Genomic DNA, 20,676 nt, shown 5'->3' on the forward strand with positions numbered 1-20,676 from the left:
GCAGAAAAGCCCCGCCAGCCCTCAACAAGTGGCTGCACTTGTGCCAAGGATGTGTCTTACTCCTCTAGGTCTTTGCTCCTTCTGACAGCAGCTCTGGAGCTTTGGCAAGGCCTCCAGGCAGGGAACTAATCTCGTGTTCTTTGAACTGCCTTCCCACAGGCTAAGGAAAAAGACTTCAGGCATTTTCATTCTGTGATTTACATCAATGCCTCAGAAAACCTGCTGCCTCTAGGTAAGCTTTTTCTCCCTGAAAATTGCCTTCTGCCTCTTGGCCGGGGCAGCCAGTCACTTGTGTTAGGACTTGCCTGTCCGTCCATCCGTGACTGGCCATGCGTCTCTTTTTTGGAGTGCGATAAGCTGGGCGCTGGAGAACACACAGACCTGGATCCTAGCCCAGAGCTGGCACTCCCCACTTAAAACATGTCTCTGAGCTCCTGCTTGTCTGTAAGTTGTCTTAATTTGAAGTCTGTAAGTTGAAATAATTCCTTTCCTTTCTCCCTCCCCAAGTCAGGATGCCTTGTAGGCTCAGATGAGACAGACATGTAAAAGTGTTTTTAAGCCCATAGGAGCTCCTATAGGAGCAGAAAGTTCTTGTTTATTCAGCAAATCCACAGCGACCCCTGCTGGGTGTCAGGACTGTGTGACTGCTTAGCTTTTAGAAATGAACGTGTCCAGTTCCTGTTCTGGTGAGCTTATAGTTTGGTGGGCGAGATGGGCTCAGACACAGACAGTTATAGCAGGATGCAGTAAGTGCAATGATAGAGGGAATCAGGAAATGCTATACGAGCATATAAGTGGGACTTCAGCCAGGGCCAAAGTGTCAGGAGAAACTTCCACAAAGAGGAGCTCCTGAGCTGAGACCTAGAGAACGAGTAGGAGTGACTCAGGAGCTGGAAGGTAAGGAGGCATTTCAGGCCGACAGGGCAGTGCCTGATCAGGGACCCTGAAAAGGCGTTATATGTGTGTAAAGGAGGTGGATAGGGGAGAATAGAGACTAGAAAGGTCCATAGGGACTAGATTCTTAAGGGCCCGGAGTGACTTGGACTTAATCCTACAGGCAGGAGAGAGCCTTCAAAGGCTTTTAAATAGAGAGGCTCAGTGGTGGCTGTGAGGAGGGTGGCTTACAAGGAGGACGATGGAGTCCAGGGGAACTGGGAGACAGTTCATGCTTCCAGGGGAGGGGGGGGGAGGCCTGAACCAGGGCTTGGCCACAGGGGTGAAGGGAATTGAGAGAGAGAGATTCAGGAGGAGGTAGAAATAACAGGACTTGGTAACTAATGGGCATATGAAGAGAGAGAGGAACCAAGGGGATTCACTGAGATAGAGAGTGCTAGAGGAGAGGCAGGTTTGGGGAGACATAAGATGAGTTAAGTTTGGTATGTGTTGAGATTAAGAGGTGTTTTTAAGGAAGCGTGTGACAAAGTCCCTGCCCTTGAGGAAACAGTGTGGCCTGCAGGAACATGGGCTTGAAATACAAAGGCAACAGGCGCGTGAAAAGATGCTCAACCTCACTAATAATTAAAACTGTGTCAAAAACTATTTTCTGCCTATCAAATGTTGGCAAAAATGAGAAGGACTGATGACAGCCAGCATTAGTGGGGAAGTGGATACCTTCGTTATTCAACTGGCAGAAGTGTAATAAAAAATTGGTTCAATATCTTTGGAAAGCAGTTTGACAATGTCTCTCAAAATAGTCATTGCCTTTAATTTAGTAGTTCTGCCTCCAGGAATTTATTCCACAGAAATATACTTGTACAAGAATGTTCATTGGCAACTTCCTGAAATACCTACCAGTCTTTTTTAATAGGCCCTAGTGAACATTCTAACTCACGAAACCACCGCAGGCCACACTGACACCAGGCTCACTTAGAAGGCTCTGAGTAACTCCACACAGTGTGCCAGCAGCACAGCATCAGCAGTTCCTCTTCACTGGAGTCCTCACAGCAGTTGATGGAGCAGTCCACACTGCCGTCTGTGACCCATTCTCTGTGGCACCCAGCTCAGGCCCGAGGCAGTGAGGTTCTCATTGGGTGGATGCAGGAGCCACCCTGGCTTAGAAACCTCATTTCCCACAGGAGCAAGTAGCCACTGTAACCCTCCATGGACACAGCTCCTGGACATGTCCAGTTATAGGAGTCACCACACACAGGGAAGCCCAAAGTGATGGTGCCCCCATCAGATGTTTGTAGTTTCTCCTGGTCCAGATGTCAGTTAGCAATCTGGGGTCATTTTTACCATAGCGATATTGCCTAGTAACACAGTTACCGTACCATTTGCTTCAGATTACCAGGGAAACAGAGCTAGATTGTTAACCCAAGGTCCAGTTCTCACACAGAAGGGAAAAAGTGTTCTTATTTTTTTATCTAAAGGCTATCAGTAGGGGAATGGTTAAATAAGCTAGGGTATGTCTACACTATAGAATGTCATTCAGACATTATGCAGATCTATATGTTTTGACATGGAACAATCTTTAAGTCATGTTATTAAGGGAAAAAAAGCAAGTCACAATACAATGTGTATGGTACGATTCCATTTTTGTGCAAAGTGTGTGTGTTTCAGTATACACATGAGAAAAAGTCTGAGTATTATACGTGAAACTTTCAATGCTTATCTCTGGGTGTTAAGACTAAAGGGAAATTTTATTTTTCTGTGTTTTTTGACTTTTTTGGTGGGCATTTTTACTTTTATGATTGGAAATGCTATAGATAATTTTTAAATGGGCTTTGGTGTTAGACTTAGATTCAATTCTTGGCCCTTCCACTTGCCAGCAGTTCTGTTTCTAGCAAATCACTCAGCCTCACTGAGCCTGAGTTTCCTCTGCAGTAGAATGGAAGTAGTAATGCCTATTTCTCAGGGTTGTTAGAGTTAGAGGCCGTGTATGGGAAGCACCTTACACAGTGCTTGACCTAACCCAGTGGGAAGCAGTAAATGACCACTGTTAATATCTTTCTCTTAAGTCCTTCCCAAGCTGCAGATTCTCTCTTTCTCCTTCCCCTGTAGAGGCGTTTCACACATTTCCAGCCTTAAAGGAACTGGAGCTCGCATTTAACAACATCAAAACAGTCTACGTGAAATATGGCGACTTTAAGTCCTTGGAAGTAAGTTGGAGGTAGGGAGTTTTTGGTGCCCACGTGATTCTCTGTAAGGAATGGATGGGGAAGTCTCTACTGCTTGTAACTGTTGGGAATGGGCTCTCTGGGCCTTTACAGCCAGATCCTTGCTTCCAGGCAGTCCTCTGGAGAGGCTGGCAGGGTCGGTGGTGGTGGTGGTGGCAGCAGTGGCAAATAGATGAGAATATATTATACCTATGGCCATGGTGCATGGTCCTAGAAAATAAATGCCAAAGGTCATGTCCAAAGGCGTCTGTGCAGAAAAGTGAGTTAAACAGAATATTCAAGGAAGGAGAGTTGGAGGGGAGATCTGGATCCAATAGGGGTTGAGGAACCATGGACATTAAGTGCTAGGCACAGCAGATTGGACCAGCTGAACTTGAGGCATTATGGACTGATTCCAGAGACCCATTCTGGTCTGAGTGAGCCAGATTGTTTTCAGCGGGCTTGGATAAGGCAGGCTATAGGCCTAGACCATAGGCCCAGGGATGATTGAAATAAAATAGGTCTCCTCTGGGTTCTCCAGCAGACTCTTGACCTTTGTACATCCACAGCTGTTCTCCAAACCCCAGATTCGAAAATACAGAAAAATTTGCATTCTTGTCTTTCTCCTGATTAAATTTGCCATAGTCATGCATTTTCTATGCATGTTTTCATACTTCAAATTAATCACCTCTTCAACTTTCATGAAAACTTTAGGGCCACTTTTCACAAAGAAACAAAGCTTTTATCACTACCTGAGAGTCACCGCATACGTGGAGAGCAGAGAACGACAGAACTGGAGCGAGGTGTGGGGCTGGGCATCTGGCTGGGCTCCCTCACTCAATAATGGACTCTTGCCCACACTTTGGCCCTATCGTAGAAGTATTTCAGATTCAAACCTCAGCAAGATGTCTGCATGTCAGAGCCTGGGGGTTGATCTCAAAGAGTTGCTAACTTAAATTATTTAATCTGCAAACATCAAGAGCCAGCGATTCTTCACAAAAGCTTCACTTAACCTGGTTTGCCAGGGAGAGAGAGACCTTCCACAGGAGTGAATTTTTCAGAGACTTGATACCCTTTATATGCCAAAGTCTTAAAAATTTTTAACTGCTTGGGCTGGCAGTCTTGCTAAAATGTATTATATGTCCTTGCATTCTTAAGCGTGCTGCACTGAATCTAATGGTAGCTTCTGTCCTTGGCTTCAAGTCATATTGAGGATAACAGTGATTTACTGTGATTTGGAACGGAAGTGGTCCTTAGATCTGTCCAGGAAGCAAAGCTCTTGAAAGTTCAATAAAACAAAGAGAGAGTAAATTTACAACAAATGAAGCAATTTTGTGCTTTGTTAAAAACACGTTTTGTTACATTTGAGCATAGGCAGTGGGAAACAGGTTCCAGATTCCTAGAGATACAGGGAGCCATTTCCTTGACCTGCAGGCTTGGGAGCTTCTAATGAACTTCCACGTATTTTTTTACTTTTTTTTAAAAGTCATTATTGAGCTCCTGTGTGTCATACATTGTGCCAGACATCTTGCCTTGCTCACTCCTACCATTTCAAACCCCTGTCTTAAGTGCCAGTGGGCTGTGGTGAGGGGATATGACTACAGACTCTGACCCCACAGTTGACTAGCTTGGATCTACTGGTTGATCATGGTTGGCTTTTTGGAAGCCCTCACCCAAGGGAATTTATTTACGTAAGAGAGCAGACCAAAGTCAAGATGCCGGATATAAATGAGAAGAGGAAATCTCCTGGCGAATCATTTGTTTTCATCTCTCTGTGATTTGCAAGGGCTCACTAAGAAGAAGGATAAACCTGTCAAATGTCCTGAATTTGCTGCTCACAGTAATGAATACCTTGACGTGTAATAAACCTTGACGTGAGTCAGCAGAGGCAGTAGCCAGGTTAGGAATCTTCTGTCCTTGTTTGCCAGGAAGGCTGCCACCCAAAGCAGAATTCTTCAGGAGTCAATTTAGAAAAACTTAACTCCGCCATGATTTGATTCTCTGCAGACAAGTCTGGAAAAGGGTCAGCCGGAGCCGTGGCCGGAAACTCAGGAGCCCTTGTGTCTAGTCTCAGTCCTGCCACCACCCTGGCGTGCCTCCTTGGCCAAGTAACTTGCCCTCTCTGGGATTTAAGTTTCCCCTTTTGTAAATTCTGGGCCACCTGTGAAATTCTGTGACCTGTGATTCTAAGACTATTCATTTCTTTGAGCTGCCCTGAAGTCTAAGCAAATTTGGACCCAACATTAAACGGCCAAAGTGGCTAGAATAAGGGTCAGCAAACTTTTTCTGTAAGGGCTAGACAGCAAATATTTTAGGCTTTGCGGTCTACATGGTCACGACTAGTCATAACTGTCATAACTAGTCAGCTCTGCTGTGGTAGAAGGAAAGCAGCCATAGACAGTCTGTAAACAAATGAGCACAGCTGTGTTCTGATAACACTTTATGATCCTGAAATTGGAATTTCACATAATTTCCACAAAATGTTATTTTTTTGATTTTTTTCAACCATTAAAAGATGTAAAATCATTCTTAGCTCATGGGCCATGCAAAGCTGGCTAGATTTGGCTTTCAGGCCTTGGTTTGCGAGCTGCCGAGCTAGAACAGTGGTGAAACAGCTCAGTGTGGTTGAGATGGAGAGAGACACAATAGACTGTAGTGGTAGATAAGCCTGGAGAGGTAACCAGAGAGAGACCGTGGAGAGCCTTGGAAGCCTTGCTAAGGAGTTTGAAGCTTATCCTATGGAGAATAGGGATCCATTGAAGGATTTGGAGCTGTGCAGTAATAGGGTCAGAACTGTGTTTTAGAAAAACCACCAGCAGGGCTGGCCCTGTGGCCGAGTGATTAAGTTTTCATGCTCTGCTTCAGCTGCCCAGGGTTTCACCAGTTCGGATCCTGGGCATGGACATGGCACTGCTCATCAGGCCATGCTGAGGCAGTGTCCCACATAGCACAACCAGAGGCACTCACAACTAGAATATACAACTGTCTACTGGGGGGTTTTGGGGAGAAGAAGAAGGAAAAAAAAGAAAAACCACTATGGCTGCTGTATGAAGAATGGATTGGAGGGAGCAGACTTGTACATAAGAGCTAAAGTGAGTGTCTGGAGAGGCTCAGAAGAGAGAGAGCAAAGACTGGGCTGATGTCATTTATCCTAGTTGCCTGTGTCTTTGCAGAGAGAAACCCAGTTTCCTGATTTGTCGGTCCCCTGATCCCAGTCAACTATCTTTTGAATCTAGGTGGCCAGTTAGGAAGTGGTTGATGTTGAGATGATAGTTTGGGTCATTGTCCTCATAAGCCAGTTCATTTCAGCTGACTTTTTTAATGTGCACCTACTATGTGCCAGGTCCTATGCTAAGTTATAAGGATACAGTGACAGAGTGGCATGGCCCTTGACCTCAGAGAGTTTATGGTCTAGTCCACCAGTGTGTGCCTGGACTCTGCAAGGCACATCCGTGTACCAGTATCCCTATTCCTCAAGCATAGATCCACCTATCCCAGATAACCTAGCCAACTGTGAGAAATCTCCCAGAGCAGTCTAAACAAAGCACTCAAAGTCAGAGGAAGGAGAGATTCCTCCTGGCTGGGGAATTAGGAAAGATTTTATAAAGAGGCAGCTTTTGAGCTGGCCTCTTGGAGCTTAGATTCAGATGCATGGAGAAAGGGCATTCCTGGTTGAGTGAAAAGCTTGAGAGGAGATCTCTAGGTGGGGGGGCGGGGGGGGGGGGCAGGGAGGAGTCACTTTGGCCAGCAGCACAGGATAAACAAAGGTTTGTAGTGGGAGCTAAGGCTGGCAGGTAGGTCGGGAAGTGACTCTAGTAGACGTTGAATGTTAATGCGGAGTCAGGAGGCTTTTAGCCTGTGGGTGGTGGGGCCACCAGAAAGTTAAAAAAAGTAGCCAGCTCCCACCTCATGTACAAGCAGTATTGTCATGCAAAGTGCCCCATCTTTTATCTTTGCACCATAGTTCCTGGACCTTTCCTTCAACAGCCTGACTGCAGAGGCCATTTGTGATCTGGGGATTCTGCCACACCTCCGTGTTCTGCTGCTCACAGGCAATGGGCTCACTTCCCTGCCACCCAATTTGGCTGTCACAGAGCAGTAAGTTCTAGATCCCAGATTCCGTCCCATGTGTTCCCTCATGAGCCTTTGTCTGGGTGCAAGCATCCAAGGGAATAGTCCAAAGCAGCTCAGAAGTGCTGTGAAGATAGGCTCTGAATGCTCAAAGCAGGGAGAAAGCCACCTACCATAGCTCCCAGAGAAAGCGGCCATGGAAGCAGGGCCCCAAAGGATGGGGAGGCGTCAGATGGGTACCATTAGGAGAGACACAGGTGCTGGCAAGTCACTCCCCCTGCCTCTGATTGGTCATGGGTAAGTTGTGGATATGGTTCTTGCCAGACTATTCCCCTTCATAAACCCTCTAAATAAATTTTGCATATTCCCGTTCTGTACACCTGCTGAGGCCATGCCTCTAGCTAGAATGCACTGGTCCTTCCTCTCTTAATAATAATAACACATATGTGGTGCTTACTATGTGCCAGACACCGTTCTCAGCACTTAATGTGTATTAAGTCAACTAATCTTCACGACAACCCTATTGTTATTAGTGTCCTATTATTATCTCCGTTTTATAGACGAGGAAATTAAGGCACAGATAGGTTAAATAACTCACCCAGAGTTACAAAGCCTAGTAAGTGGCGGGCCAGGATTTGAACCAAGTCCGTCTGACTCCAGAGACCATGCTTGTGACCATTACATTCTCTTCTTATGTAGAATCTGTCCATATTCCAAGGCCCAGCTCAGACCCCCCCCTCCTTTCCCTGTCAGAGGCCTTCCCATCTTAACCATTTTTAAGTGTTCAGTTCAGTGGCATTCAGTATTCACGTTGTTGTGCAACCATCGCCACCATCCCTCTCCAGAACTCTTTTCATCTTGCAAAAATTCCATTAACTTTGACTAATGGGTATGACACTTCTAAGAGGAACACCAGATAATCCTCTGGATTCCAAACATATTCCTTTTTGCCCTCAAGGCATAACAGCAGTCATATCTACTTTCGATAAACAGTATCAATCACCCAGCCGATATAGTGCACCTGTCTTTATCCTGCCTGTTGGTTCAGTAGAATGAGGAATGCATGTGGCCAGTAGCAAACTCAACTTCCAGTTAAGTGGAATTGTTCTTTCGTCTTCTGTAAAAGTATTCCTCCCTAGAAAACTCAGACTTCTAACTCAGAAGAGCTCAAAGTTGCAAGAATGAGAAGCAAAAATGCTGCAGGTGGATTGTTAGGTATAATTGTAAGAGGAACTACTCTCATTTTCATTCGTTAATTCCTAGACCCTTGTGTTCTGGTTGTGAGAGAAAAAGCATCATTATTGGTTCCTGGTTTATGTGATACTTCATCCTGTAAATCAGCACCCCGACCTCGCAGGGGGTGGTCTTCTAGTTAGTGCAATAAATAAAAGACTGTCAATCATCAAAAGACTGTTTTACCATTCTATTAGGTCAGCTACTTCTGCGTGATGGAGTACTCCATGTCTGTGAGCACGTTATTGCACTTCTTTGCCATGAAATGTGGTCCATGGTTAGAAACAATGTTGTGTGAGGTCCCGGGATAATGAATAAGACATTCTGTGAGTTCACAGATGGTGATGCTTTCAGAACATTGTGGTCAGAGAATGAAAATCTGTATCTAAAATGCGTATTTATTCCAGTGAGGAAGATATCACTGCTCCTGCTGTGAAGAAGGTGTCCACTGTAGTTGTCCTCCTGCTAGATGCCCGGCCAATCCTCCTGGAAATGGTGCCATGGTGGGGGCTCAGCACTGGCCTCTGCTGTTGGCAGGTGGGGTGCTCCGGGTGGTGGCCAGATCTGCTTTGGTGACGAAGTGTGTAGCCTCCTTCCCTGCTGCCAAGGCTGTTTGGCAAGCGCCGGGGTATCCAGCCGACACTCATGGACTAGGCCATCTTGTCCACCTGGTCACTGAGAGGCTTGGCTGCAGTGGATAGTCTCTGGGAGCGTTCAGATGGGACACAAGTAACCCTCCCCCTCTGTATCCATTCGGAGAGGTCCGGTCACATCATTTCCCCTCAGATCTCCCTGTCAGCAGCTTTACATTGTTTTTTCCAAGCTTTGACTTTTCAACTAAACCCTTAGCCACTGCCCACGAATCAGCCTGGACTTGAAATTCTAGCTATCTCGCCAACCAAGCAAAATGAACAATCGGATCTGTTGCTCTAAGTTTTACCTGTAGGGAGGATTTCTCTTCTCCTGCCTTTTCAGAGCCACCTCTGTATGGAGTTATAATACTGTAACAGTCAGGCTTTGGTTAGTATTAGCGTATAATGCAAAATCATTTGTAAACCCAGCTGGAGATGCTTCTCCTACATCAGCTGGTCACAGGACCCCGGTTGTGGGTTGATGGAGAGGGAGCGGTACACCAGGAGCAGGCATCGGAGGGCTCGGAGGGGTCTTCATTCAGGGACCTCTTCCAGGTTTGCTTGAGTCCGATCTCCAGTCCTGCTTTCGCTTGATGCGGGAGTCCTGCTGCACATTCAGTCCGTGGTGAACAGCTCAGGTCGTGTGGTCACTTAGTGCGGTCAGATATTCGGTCTCTTCCATCACTCAGTAGTAAGCCAGAAACTGTCAAAAGGAAAATATTTATCTGCATAATAGAGCATAGCTTTGCTCAGAGATGATTCTGTAATTGGTGCCTACAAAAGGCTGTATTCATAGAGTGACCCTGTAACTTATCATCTGAGCCAGGACGTAGTTGAGAAGGAAATGGAATACTATTAATTATTTTGGGATAACAGGTGAAAACTCAGACTGTCCTTGAAAACCAGGATGGATGGTTTCAGCACCCCTATCTATACAGCACGCCTATTTGCCTTAGGCATTTAGAGCCCAGTTGGACCTGCTGAGTCATATGCCTAGTGACATAATGCCCAGAAAGCAACTTGCAGTACAGTTGGACCTGCTGCACAGCCTTGTCTTGCTCTGCGCCCCACACAAAACTAGCAGCCTTATGGGCTACTCAGTAAATGGATCAGGACAGCACAAATGCTTTATGTGCAGCTTCCAAAATCCAAAAAGGCCAACAAAGCGTTATGCCTTTTTCTTAGTAACAGGTGGTACAAAGCGAAGGATTCTGTCTTTCACATTGGAGGCATATTCCAGCATGCTCCACATCAAGGAAATTAATCAAGGTGGCAGTTTCTTGAATTTTGGAGGAGTTTACCTCCATTCTGTGGCACACACCTATCTTACTAAGGTATCTAGAGTATTTGCATCTTCCCGCCCATCAGGTCCAATCAACGTGATGTTCTGTGGAATACCAAAGTAATCAAGACCCCTGTGTAATAGGTTATGATAGGGCTATAGAGTTGATACAGCCCTGAGAGAAGAGGATAGAGGTGTACTGTTGTGCCTGTCAGGCAAAAGCAGACTGCTTCTGGGAATTCTCATTCATTGATAAAGAGAAAGAAACATTTCACAGGTCCTTAGCTTTATCACAAGTCCCAGGGGCTGTGTTGATTTGCTATCATGAGAAGAGTTCACATATGGAACAGCAGCTGAAATTGGAATCACCACTGGATTAAGCTCACAGTAATCTAAAATCATTCTTCAAGACCTGTCTTCTGCACAAGCCAGATAAACAAGTTAAACAGGAATGTCAGAGGACTCATTATCTTTGTACCTTTCTAGTCTTTAGTGATGGCAGTAATTTCTGCAGTTACCTCAGGGATGGAAAATTATTTTTGGTTTACTGTTGTAGAAGCAAAATTCCTGGGGCTTCAATTTGGCCCTTCCTACTATAATAGCTCTCACTTTGTGGGTCAGTAAACAAATGTAGTTATTCTGTCAGTTGCTTAGTATGTCTGTAGTAATTATACATTCAGGAGCTGGGGAGATAACCACAAAGTGGGTTTATGACTTCACTGAGTCCATTCACAAGCTAAATTTCCATTCTTCCATCTGTCTGGCCTTCGTAATCCCCAAATTTGAGTGATAGACCACTGTGCTTTTCATATCTCCAGACATTAGCACCAATTTGCAGATATTGTCTGACATTGTCTAGTAATCCTCTAGAAAGTCCTAGTTTGGCACTGGTTCACCAGCACTTTCTACAATGCTGGAAATGTTCTATATCTGCATGTCCGACATAGTAGCCACTAGTCATATTGAGCACTTGAAATGTGGTTAGTGTGACTGGGGAACTGAATTTTTAGTTTTAAGTTTAATTAGTTTTAATTTAAATGTAAATAGTTAGGAAACTGAATGAGAGGCCATGACTCTCCCTTTTGGGAACTCAAATCACTTTTTTTCCTCACCAGATCTAGAGTTTTTTGATTGTATAGATCGCTAACAATTCCAAATCATCTTAATTCAGTTATAGAAATTAAAGTTGTTTGAAGCTAGTCTTCGGTCTCTGCAAGCACCACACTGTCTCCAGTTCACACTTTCTCGTAGGATTTAGTCCTTCAATGTCCTAACTTGAAGCAAGGGCAGGTTATCAGGGCTCCCCTTCTGCAGCACGCACTGGACTCCAGTTTTTGGCCCCCGGACTAGCAAGTTGTCAGAATCTCTGCTCAGCTTCTCAGCCTTTCTGCTACTTCGGAGTCAGCAGACAGCCCTAGGGGAAAATGGCCCAAAATATTGCATGAACCCCTTTTGGTTTCCTCCTTCTCCCAAATCTTGGCCCCCCAATTTTTCACAGCTTGTTAGCTCCCAGATGCCTTGAAGAAGATTGTTTTAAATACATTGATTTTGTCTGGATTTTCTAGCTTTCACTCAGGGGAGAGTTGGCCCACGGTATTTAGTCTGCAGTACCATGAACCTTTCCATTTATTTTGGCCAGGTGCCAAGGGGCAATCAGTATGGAACCATTTTAAACTAAACCAAACTAGCTGGATAGTTTCTGATGATATGAATTTGGGCTGCAGTTTTGCAAGAGGACCAGCCTGCCCTGCCCCGCTCTCCTTCTCTGTTCACTCCAGGGCAGTTATCCCCTGGCCCTGGGCTGAGGAGAATGGGTTTAGTTCTGGTTCAGTCTCTCCTGAGGGTATATCTCTTTAGGATCCCAGATTCACCTGGGGGTCTCCAATTACATGCTCCACCGTCTGTTTCAACAAGATCAGCAAATGTCCTCAAGGCAAAGGTGGCTTCTTGTGCTCAGTTTCTGTCTCTTGATTTTAGATTTTGACATACTACTTCCTTACTGTTTTGACATCTCTGACATGTTTTTAAATGATAGATCTTTTTTCTTTTTATATTTCATTCACCAGTCTAGTTGTTTTCAGTAGAAAGGGTTGTTACATAAAGTAAAGCAAATGCCACCACTCTACACTTCTATTTCTTTGCATATAAGGTGGGGAGAATAAAATGTGCTCCTGCTTACATCAGAGTGTCAGTTGAAGTCATTGTGCTTTGAAGGCTAGGAGGCCTCATCTGTCCACATTCACTGTCCTCTGTGGATTCCTCTTCTGCCCACCTCTTCAGTGTTGGTGATCCTCAGTAGTCCACTCTCAACCCACTGTTTTGGTTTTTTTTTATCTTTATACTCTTTCTTAGTAGTCTCATCCTTTCCCAAGTCTTAGGTATTTCTCTACCTCACCTCTGTCTTCTGAACTAGAAGTCCGTATACCCAACTTATCATGCCAAACTCATCACACACACGCCCATTCCAAAATCTCCTCTTCCTGTGTCCCTGCCCACGGTGACAGGCGCTGCTGTGCATCTGCTGTGCAGTTGTCCAGGCTAGAAACCTGGGCATCAGCTTGAATTCCCCCTGTACCCCATCCATTCAGTCACCTGATGCTGTGACTTGTACTTCCCATTTCTGTTATCCTCCTGTTTGATGTCAGCCTCCAGTTTCTCACCTCCCAACCCATCCTCCTTACCATCAGCCAGAGTGATGTTTCTAAAATGCACATCTGGTTCTATCACCACCCTGCGTAAGGTCCTTCAGCGGCTTCCCAGGGTTCTAAAGATAAACTCCACTAACGTTGATCACGAGGCTTTTCATGACCTGACTGCCTACTTCTCTAGCCTCTTTTCTCTTCACTTTTTTCTATTTCACAATACACCGCACCTGTTCTGAACGTTTGCATCTCCATTTCTGGATAGATGACTCTATTATCTCTGTCTGAGTGAGTTAAGGGGGTCATATTTGACCTCCTCCATCTTTAGACTGCTCTCTTACTTGTTTTGACTGACGTCTGATACTTTGGCTCTCCCATTAGGCCTATCCCCTTTCCACCTTGGACCACATAAGTCGACTGTCTCAGGCTTGACCAGCACAGAGCAGAGAGGGACCGTTACCTCCTTTTTTAATCACTGTATTCCTAATGATGCCACCTGGAAAAGCACTAGCTTTTTAGCAGCCACATTGTAAGTCCTGTTTTACACAAGCAAGCTATTGAGCCGTGTGTTACACTCGTCTTAAGCCCTCATCCTGTGTTTGCGTGCTGGATTGTCTGTATCTTATCACAGAAGCTGATTAACATTTGAACAGACAGAGCTTGCTAAATTTCGTCTTGTTTGCCACAGCCCTTGGTTCAGTCTGTTGAGCATTATTTTTAGCCTAATCCAAAGTCTTAGAATGTAAAGTAAAAGAAATCCTCTTTCATCATGTAGATAGAGGAACTGACTAGGCCCAGAGATGCTTGACACCACCTAGCAGTCACACAGCAAACAGAGCAGCAGCGGCACCAGAATCAGAGCCCAGGGCTCCTGATCCTCACGCCTGTGCTGCTTCTAATATGCTTCTAATATTCACACATTCCTGAATCCAACCACTGGGTCATACTCTTAGCTTCTAAAAAAATTAAGTTAAATCTATCAGATTTTACATGATATTAATTTCTTTTTTGCCAAGAGAAGGTATAATAAAAATAGCACCCCTTGAAACAGCTGGAAATCCACTACTAACAGATTCCTGCCATTTCAAAGCGCTCTTCTCCAAAAACTGCTGTGGGAAAGGCTCAGTGGAGGAGCCTGGTGCTTTCCTCTGAAGCCTTGCGTCTTGTCCTCCTCATCCACCTGTTGGATGTCCCACTATTTTAAGGCATCTCTTTTAGAGGCAGAATGAAACTTTTCTATGTTATAATTAAGGGGAAACTTTTAAAAGGGAAAGCACTATAACTTGGCACAAGAGACAGGACAGAGCCAGCTTCTCTATTATGGAGTTTAGGAGAAACATTCTGAAGGCTTATTCTTAGTTGTTTTGTATTTCTTGGAGTAAAATTAAGATTGGTCAATTAATTATAAATCAGCAGAGCTTCGGGGCACCCTCCTGTAATTCAGTGTATGAAAGTTGGTCCTTTTAGGAGGAGGAAAAGAGTCGTCTGTGACCTTCAAATACCATGAACTAAAGGCTTCATTCCTTCTCTGCTGAGTGTCTCTAGTCTTTGGATGTCAAGCCTGTTCCCCACACACTGCCTGGGCTCTTTCTGAAACTGTGTCTGACCTGTGCCTTTTTTAGTCACACCTGCCATGGTTCTAATCTACAGAAGTCCCTCAGTATTAGAGTAACGAAAAGGAGAGGTTTGCTATAAGAACATTGGGGCATCTTATGGTCATGCCATAGGGACCTACTGGATGTGGGTCCTGAGCATTAGGGAGCAGCCCGGAAGTTTTCTCTCAGCTCTTGCAGCTGCTCCTCTCTGAGCCTCACCCCGTTTTTCTTTACAGGTGAACTGCCTGTGTCTCTCTGGGCCCCATGATGGGAAACATGACTGCCCAGAGCTTCTAAAGTCATTATAGCTCCAGCCACAAGGGAATGGTTTTTCTCTGTGTTCCTCTTCCTCTCTCACAGTGGTTAAGAACACAGCAAATTCTCTCTCCATTCTTCATGGTTTAGCTTAAACATTGCCTTTCCTGAGTCCTCCCCACTAGAGTGGGTGACTCCCACCAAGCTTTGTGCCTGCCTCTGTTACAGCATTTGTCCCACTGCGTGCAGTGTGTCCACCTCCTTCGCAAGACTATAAGCACCTTGAGGGGAGGGATGTCTTCTTTTTCTCTTTTTATTCCCAGTATCTGGCTCCATAAGTGTCCGTTAAAGAAATTCATGAATGTGAATAAGTGAAGGACTATATACCCTCTCTATATTTACCTCTGAAATATTCCTGACTTCAGATGTATTGCTACAGGCCTTTGTGACTTTTGAACGCACTGCGTACTTTCGTCACACTCTGGCCCAGGCAATAGCTACTTTTCCATCTCCCCATGCTTTAATCCACATGGGGCTTGAAGAAATGATGTGAGAGGTGGGTGCTGCAGGAAAGAGCCTAGGGTTCTGAGTCAAGTTTGAGCTCTACCACTTTCTACCTATAAGACTTCAGGCGAGTCACTCTGAGTTTGAGTTTCCTCATCTGGAAAGGAGATAACCCCTGTCCTCCCCAGTGCTGTTCAGAGATGATATATATGAAACACCTAAGACAGTGCCAAGAATGCAGTAGGCTCTGAAGAAATGTTTCTTTCCCTTCCTCTTGTTGTATGCACATTTGTGGTTTATATGTATGTATATCTATCTGTGACTGGATGTTGATGTATTTATTTGGGCGTGTGGAAAGGATGGAGTTGGCGGGAGGAATGAAAACATGATTTGAGTCATCTGCCTTTGTGTACTTAAAAAGAATTACCTAGGCCTCATCCACCTGGGAACACAAATGAGGTCACATTAATGGTAGTACCTAAAATGCCACCAGTTCTTCCTGCCCCACCTGTGTGATTCAGGACCTCGGCCTGTTAAATTCTACTCTTGGGTGTTCCTGGGAGTCTGCAAGAGTTTGGGTTTAAAAAGAGATTTTTCATCTCCTTACTGATGTGTGCGTTTTGTGAAGTCACCTTAGAGGAGGGCCTCACCGCGGCCAGCCTGCCTTGGCCCACTCCGTGGCAAAGCTGTGTCCATGCCGATGGCGTTGTCTCCTGCTGCTCTGAGGGTTACTAGTCCTGGGGGTGACACAACATACCCGGGAGTCTGCCCTGATCCAAAGTTGTGCAGTGTTCTCCCTGCAGAGTGCTTCCCCCCAACTTGGTCATGCCTCGTTCACTCTGGTATTTCCCATGAGCACTACTGGTGCACCCCCTCCTGCTCCAACCTGGTCTCACTGAGTCCTTCAGCGAATGTGTGTAGCCTTTCTCCACACAGAAGACTGCACGTGTGAGTGACCTTTGGAGAAGGGGTCAGTTGGGGAGGGAATTCCACCTTCCAGTGACTCTCTGCAGGCACCTCTCTTGGGCCCTAGAGAAGTTTCCAAGCTGGGTAGGCCTCTTGATCGATTCCCCATCCTCCGTTTCTTCCTGGGGAGAGTGGAGCTTGTCCCCTGCCCTTGCTCATTACCCAAGATCTTTGCACGCACAGGGAGGCATCTGTAACATCGCTGACAAGCAAGAGGTACATCCTGAGGTTCCCAGCGCTGGAGACACTGATGCTGGATGACAACGAACTCTCCAACCCCAATTGCTTTGCCAGCCTGGCCGGGCTCCGGAGGTAACAGCCTCTCTCTGCAGGGCCCTCTGTAACCCCCAGCCTTGCTCACACCCTGACTGCTGCTCTGGAAGCCAAAAGGCCTGGCTTTAAATCCCAGCTCCACCACTTATCCCTGCTGTGTGGCCATGGGTAAGTCATTTCTCCCCTCTGAACTTGAGCTCAGCCATGCAGGTGGGGCATCAATAAGGACATTTCTGATCAGATAACTGGATTATAAGTGGCAAAGAGAAGGGAGGGTAGGGGGAGATATTACCAGAGAAAGTATCCTGACACTGAGAGAGGAGACAGAAGAAAAAATCAGAATCAGAAGATAAGTTTAACTGCTGAGTTCTATTTGGTTGAAGTAATGAAAATGCTGGCTTTTAAATGGTTAAACTTTAGATCCCTAGAAAATTTCCTTTGGATTCAGCTACCATTTACTGACCACTACTTGGTGCCAGGCCATTTACATTGTCTCCTTTAATCATCACAGGAACCTTGAAAGGTTAATAAACATTATCCCCAATTTAGAGATAAGGATATTGAGATCCAGAGAGGGTAAGTCACTGGCTCAAGGTCACACAAGAGGAGTAAGTGTTCAAGCATGATTCCATGTTCTTTCCCTAAAGTTGCTTGGTAAATGTCCATGATGTGTCATTATTGCTGTGATTCTGTATTCATTTTCCTTAATTGAAGACTGAAGAAATTAAGCCTGGACCAAAACAGGATTTTCCGGATCCCGTACCTACAGCAGGTTCAGCTCCGAGATGGGTCGGGGGACTGGGTTGGAGGCAGGGGGAGTCCCCGGAAATCCACGCTGCAGCCCAAGTCGTGGATCTTTGAGTCCTCAGATGAGCAACCGGATTATACTGTACTGCCCATGAAAAAGGATGTTGACCGGACAGGTGAGTGACGCCTCTTGTTCCAGAGACTCTAGCCCCCTGGTGGGAATAAGCTTCTGAGAGTTTATTCTGCAAGTCTGTGACTCCCTGGGGAGCAGCTGCACTTAAGCTCCTGGGCCTGGGGAGGTGGTGGTCTCACATGAATTATTTCAGTGCTCCTAACTGGTTCTCAGTTAAGATGCTTTTAAAATCTAATTGAGTAGATTTTTTTTTTTTTAATTTCAAATAACAAGAAACTCAGAAGTAAGGCTTTCCAATGGTAGTTAATTCCAGGGTACATTGATGTTCTCAAGGGACTCAGGTTCTTTCCATCCACTTTTCTGCCATCCTTGGCTTTCTTGCCTGTCCCTGTAGGCTGGTTCCCATTTAGGTCCCAAGATGGCTACCACAGTGCCAAGAATCACATCCAAAAGGGAACATTCAGAGGCAGAAAAGAAAAGAAATGACACCTTTATAATAAACCCAAATCCCTTTATACATGAGTATATTTCTAGATTATATATTCTGCTCCACTGGTCTAGTTATCTATTACTGTGCCAATACCACACTGGTCTTTTTTTTAGCATCTATTTTAAATTGAGGAATAACTAACAAAGTAACATATAGAAATCTTGTGTAGAACTTGAATTTTTACATATATATGCTCTTTTTTTTTTTTTTTTGCTGAGAAGGATTCTTGCTGAGCTAACACCCATTGCCAGTCTTCCTCCTTTTGCTGAGCAAGATTCACCCTGAGCTAACATCTGTTGCCAGTCTTCTGTTTTGTTTGTGAGCTGCCGTCACAGCATGGCCACTGGTTGACGAGTGGCAGAGGTCCGTGCCTGGGAACCGAACCCCAGCCACCAAAGTGGAGCATGCCAAACTTAACCACTAGGCCACCAGGGCTGGCCCTGTACACTCTTTTAACCACCACCCATATTACAATATAGAACTTTTCCAGTATCCCATGTGGTACCCTCCCAATCAGTACATCCTCCAAGAATAATCACCATTCTGACGTCTGTCACCATGGATGAGTTTTGCCTGATTTGAAATTCATGTATGGAATCATACAGCATGTGCTCTTTTGTGTGTGATTTATTTCACTCAGTATTATGTCTGTGAGATTCATTCATGTTGTTGCATATATCAATAGTTTACTCTTTTTCATTTCTCCTATTTGTTCCATTTATACCATAATTTATTTACCCTTTTTACTCTTGATAGACATTTGGTTATTTCTAGTTTGGGTCTATTATAGATAAAGCTACTATGAATATTTTTAAAAATCTTTTGGTGGACTTAAGTACTCGTTTCTATTGGATATATACCCAGGAGTGGAATTGCTGGGTCATAGAACATAAAAGTATGTTTAGCATTAAGTAGACACCGCAAAATACTTTTCCAATGTGGTTATACAATTTTCATTCCCATATTAATGAGACTTCTAGTTACTCCATATCCTTACAAATACTTGATAATGGCAGTCTTTTTAATTTTACTTATTTTTTAGGTATGTAGTGGTATCTCATTGTCATTTTCATTGCATTTCTCAAGAGACTAATGATGCTGAGTACCTTTACATATGTTTCTGGGTCATTTTGATATCCTCTTTTGGAAGTGCGTATTCAAGTCTTTTGCATGTATTTTAATTGGGTTATATATCTCTTTCTTGTTGATTTGTTTGAGTTCTTTATATATCCTGGATACAAGTCCTTTGTAGATGTATTTATTATAAAAATCTTTTCCCAGTCTCTGGCCTGTTTTTTCATTTTCTTAATCATGAATTTTGATGAACGGAAGTTCTTAATTTTAATGAAGTTCAATTCACCAGTCCTTGATGGTTAGTGCTTTTTATTTCCTGTTTGAGAATTTTTTTGCCTATCTCAAGCCATGAAGATATTTTCTTCTAGAAGCTTGATTGTTTTAGTTTTTACATTTTGGTGTATGATCTGTCTAAAATTTTTGTGTATGATGTGAAGTAGAGTCAAAGTTTACTTTATTTTATATGGGTATCTAATTGACCCAGCACCATTTATTGAAAAGACTCTATCTTTTTCCCTACTGAGTTGTAGGCGAGGCACTGTGGTAAGGCGAGTGACAGTGTGCGTGTCTAAATTGCTGTAGCTTTATAACTAGTTTTGATAACTGATAGTGAAGTTCTCTAGCTGTGTTGTTCTTCAAAATCACTATAACTATTATAAGGCCTTTATATTTGCATATAAATTTTAGAATCAGCTTGTCAATTTCTACACAAAATCCTGCTGGAATTTTTATTGGAATTGCTTTGAACCTACAGAACAATTTGGAGAGAACTGACATCTTTACAATATTGAGTTTTGTAATTCATTAGAATAATATAGCCCATTTTTTAGGTCTTTTAAAATTCTTCTCAAGAATGCTTTGTAGTCTTCAGTGGTGAGATCACGCACCTCTTTCATTAGATTAATTCCTAGGTATTCAGTCTTTTTTTTTACGCTATTGTCCATGGTATTGCTTTTTTATATTTCATTCCCACCTGTTTGTTGCTGGTACATAGAATATTGAACTTGTATCCAGTAACCTTTCTAAATTCATTTACCATTTTTAATCATTCTTTTGGATTATCTGTGTTCATGATCATGACACCTATAAATGAGGACCATTTTATCTCTTCTTTTCCAATCTTACACCTAATCTTAACCTTTTTATTTCTTTATTTTGCTGGCTAGGACTACCAGTACAATGTTGAATAGAAGTCGTGCTAGTGGACATTCTTATGTTGTTCCCAACCTCAGGGGGTAAATTTTCAGTATTTCAAAATTATGAGTTAGATGTGTAAATTTTTGTAGATGCCTTTTATCAGATTAAAGACATTTCCTTCTCTTCCTAGTTTGCTGAGAGTTCTGCTATGAATGGGTATTGAATTTTGTCAGATGCTTTTTCTGCATCTGTTGAGATGGTAATGTGATTTCTCTTTTTTAACCTATTAATATGGTTAATTACACTGATTTTAGCCTTGCATTCCCAGGATAAACCCCACTTGGTCATGATGTGTATTACTGGATTTAACTTGCTGATATTTTGTCAAGGATTTTTGAATCTGTGTTCGGGAGATATGTGGGTGTGTTAGTTTCCTTTGTTATCATGTTCTTGTTAGGATAAAATGAGTTTGGAAGTGTTCACTCTTTTTCTGTTTCCTGGGAAAGTTTGTAGAAGATTGATATTATTCCTTCCTTAAATTTTGGAA

At 43.9% G+C, this 20,676-nt stretch overlaps 1 protein-coding gene across 16 annotated transcripts in view; it reads left to right on the plus strand.

Moving 5' to 3' along the window:
- The window catches only part of XRRA1 (X-ray radiation resistance associated 1), a 58,497-nt gene that overhangs the window by 13,806 nt on the left and 24,015 nt on the right, over positions 1-20,676 (plus strand). For 8 of the 16 annotated variants that reach the window (XM_008526137.2, XM_070624147.1, XM_008526135.2 and 5 more), the window contains 5 exons: positions 160-232; positions 3,001-3,098; positions 7,060-7,193; positions 16,459-16,587; positions 17,263-17,471. In XM_008526137.2, coding sequence (XP_008524359.2) covers positions 160-232; positions 3,001-3,098; positions 7,060-7,193; positions 16,459-16,587; positions 17,263-17,471 — 643 coding nt within the window. Of the gene's footprint in view, positions 1-159; positions 233-3,000; positions 3,110-7,059; positions 7,194-16,458; positions 16,588-16,835; positions 17,472-20,676 lie in introns of those variants that run through there. The other 8 variants (XM_070624151.1, XM_070624153.1, XM_070624157.1 and 5 more) reach the window with 6 other exon arrangements.

This window comes from Equus przewalskii, chromosome 6 (assembly GCF_037783145.1).
Source record: "Equus przewalskii isolate Varuska chromosome 6, EquPr2, whole genome shotgun sequence".
Lineage (NCBI taxonomy): Eukaryota > Metazoa > Chordata > Mammalia > Perissodactyla > Equidae > Equus > Equus przewalskii.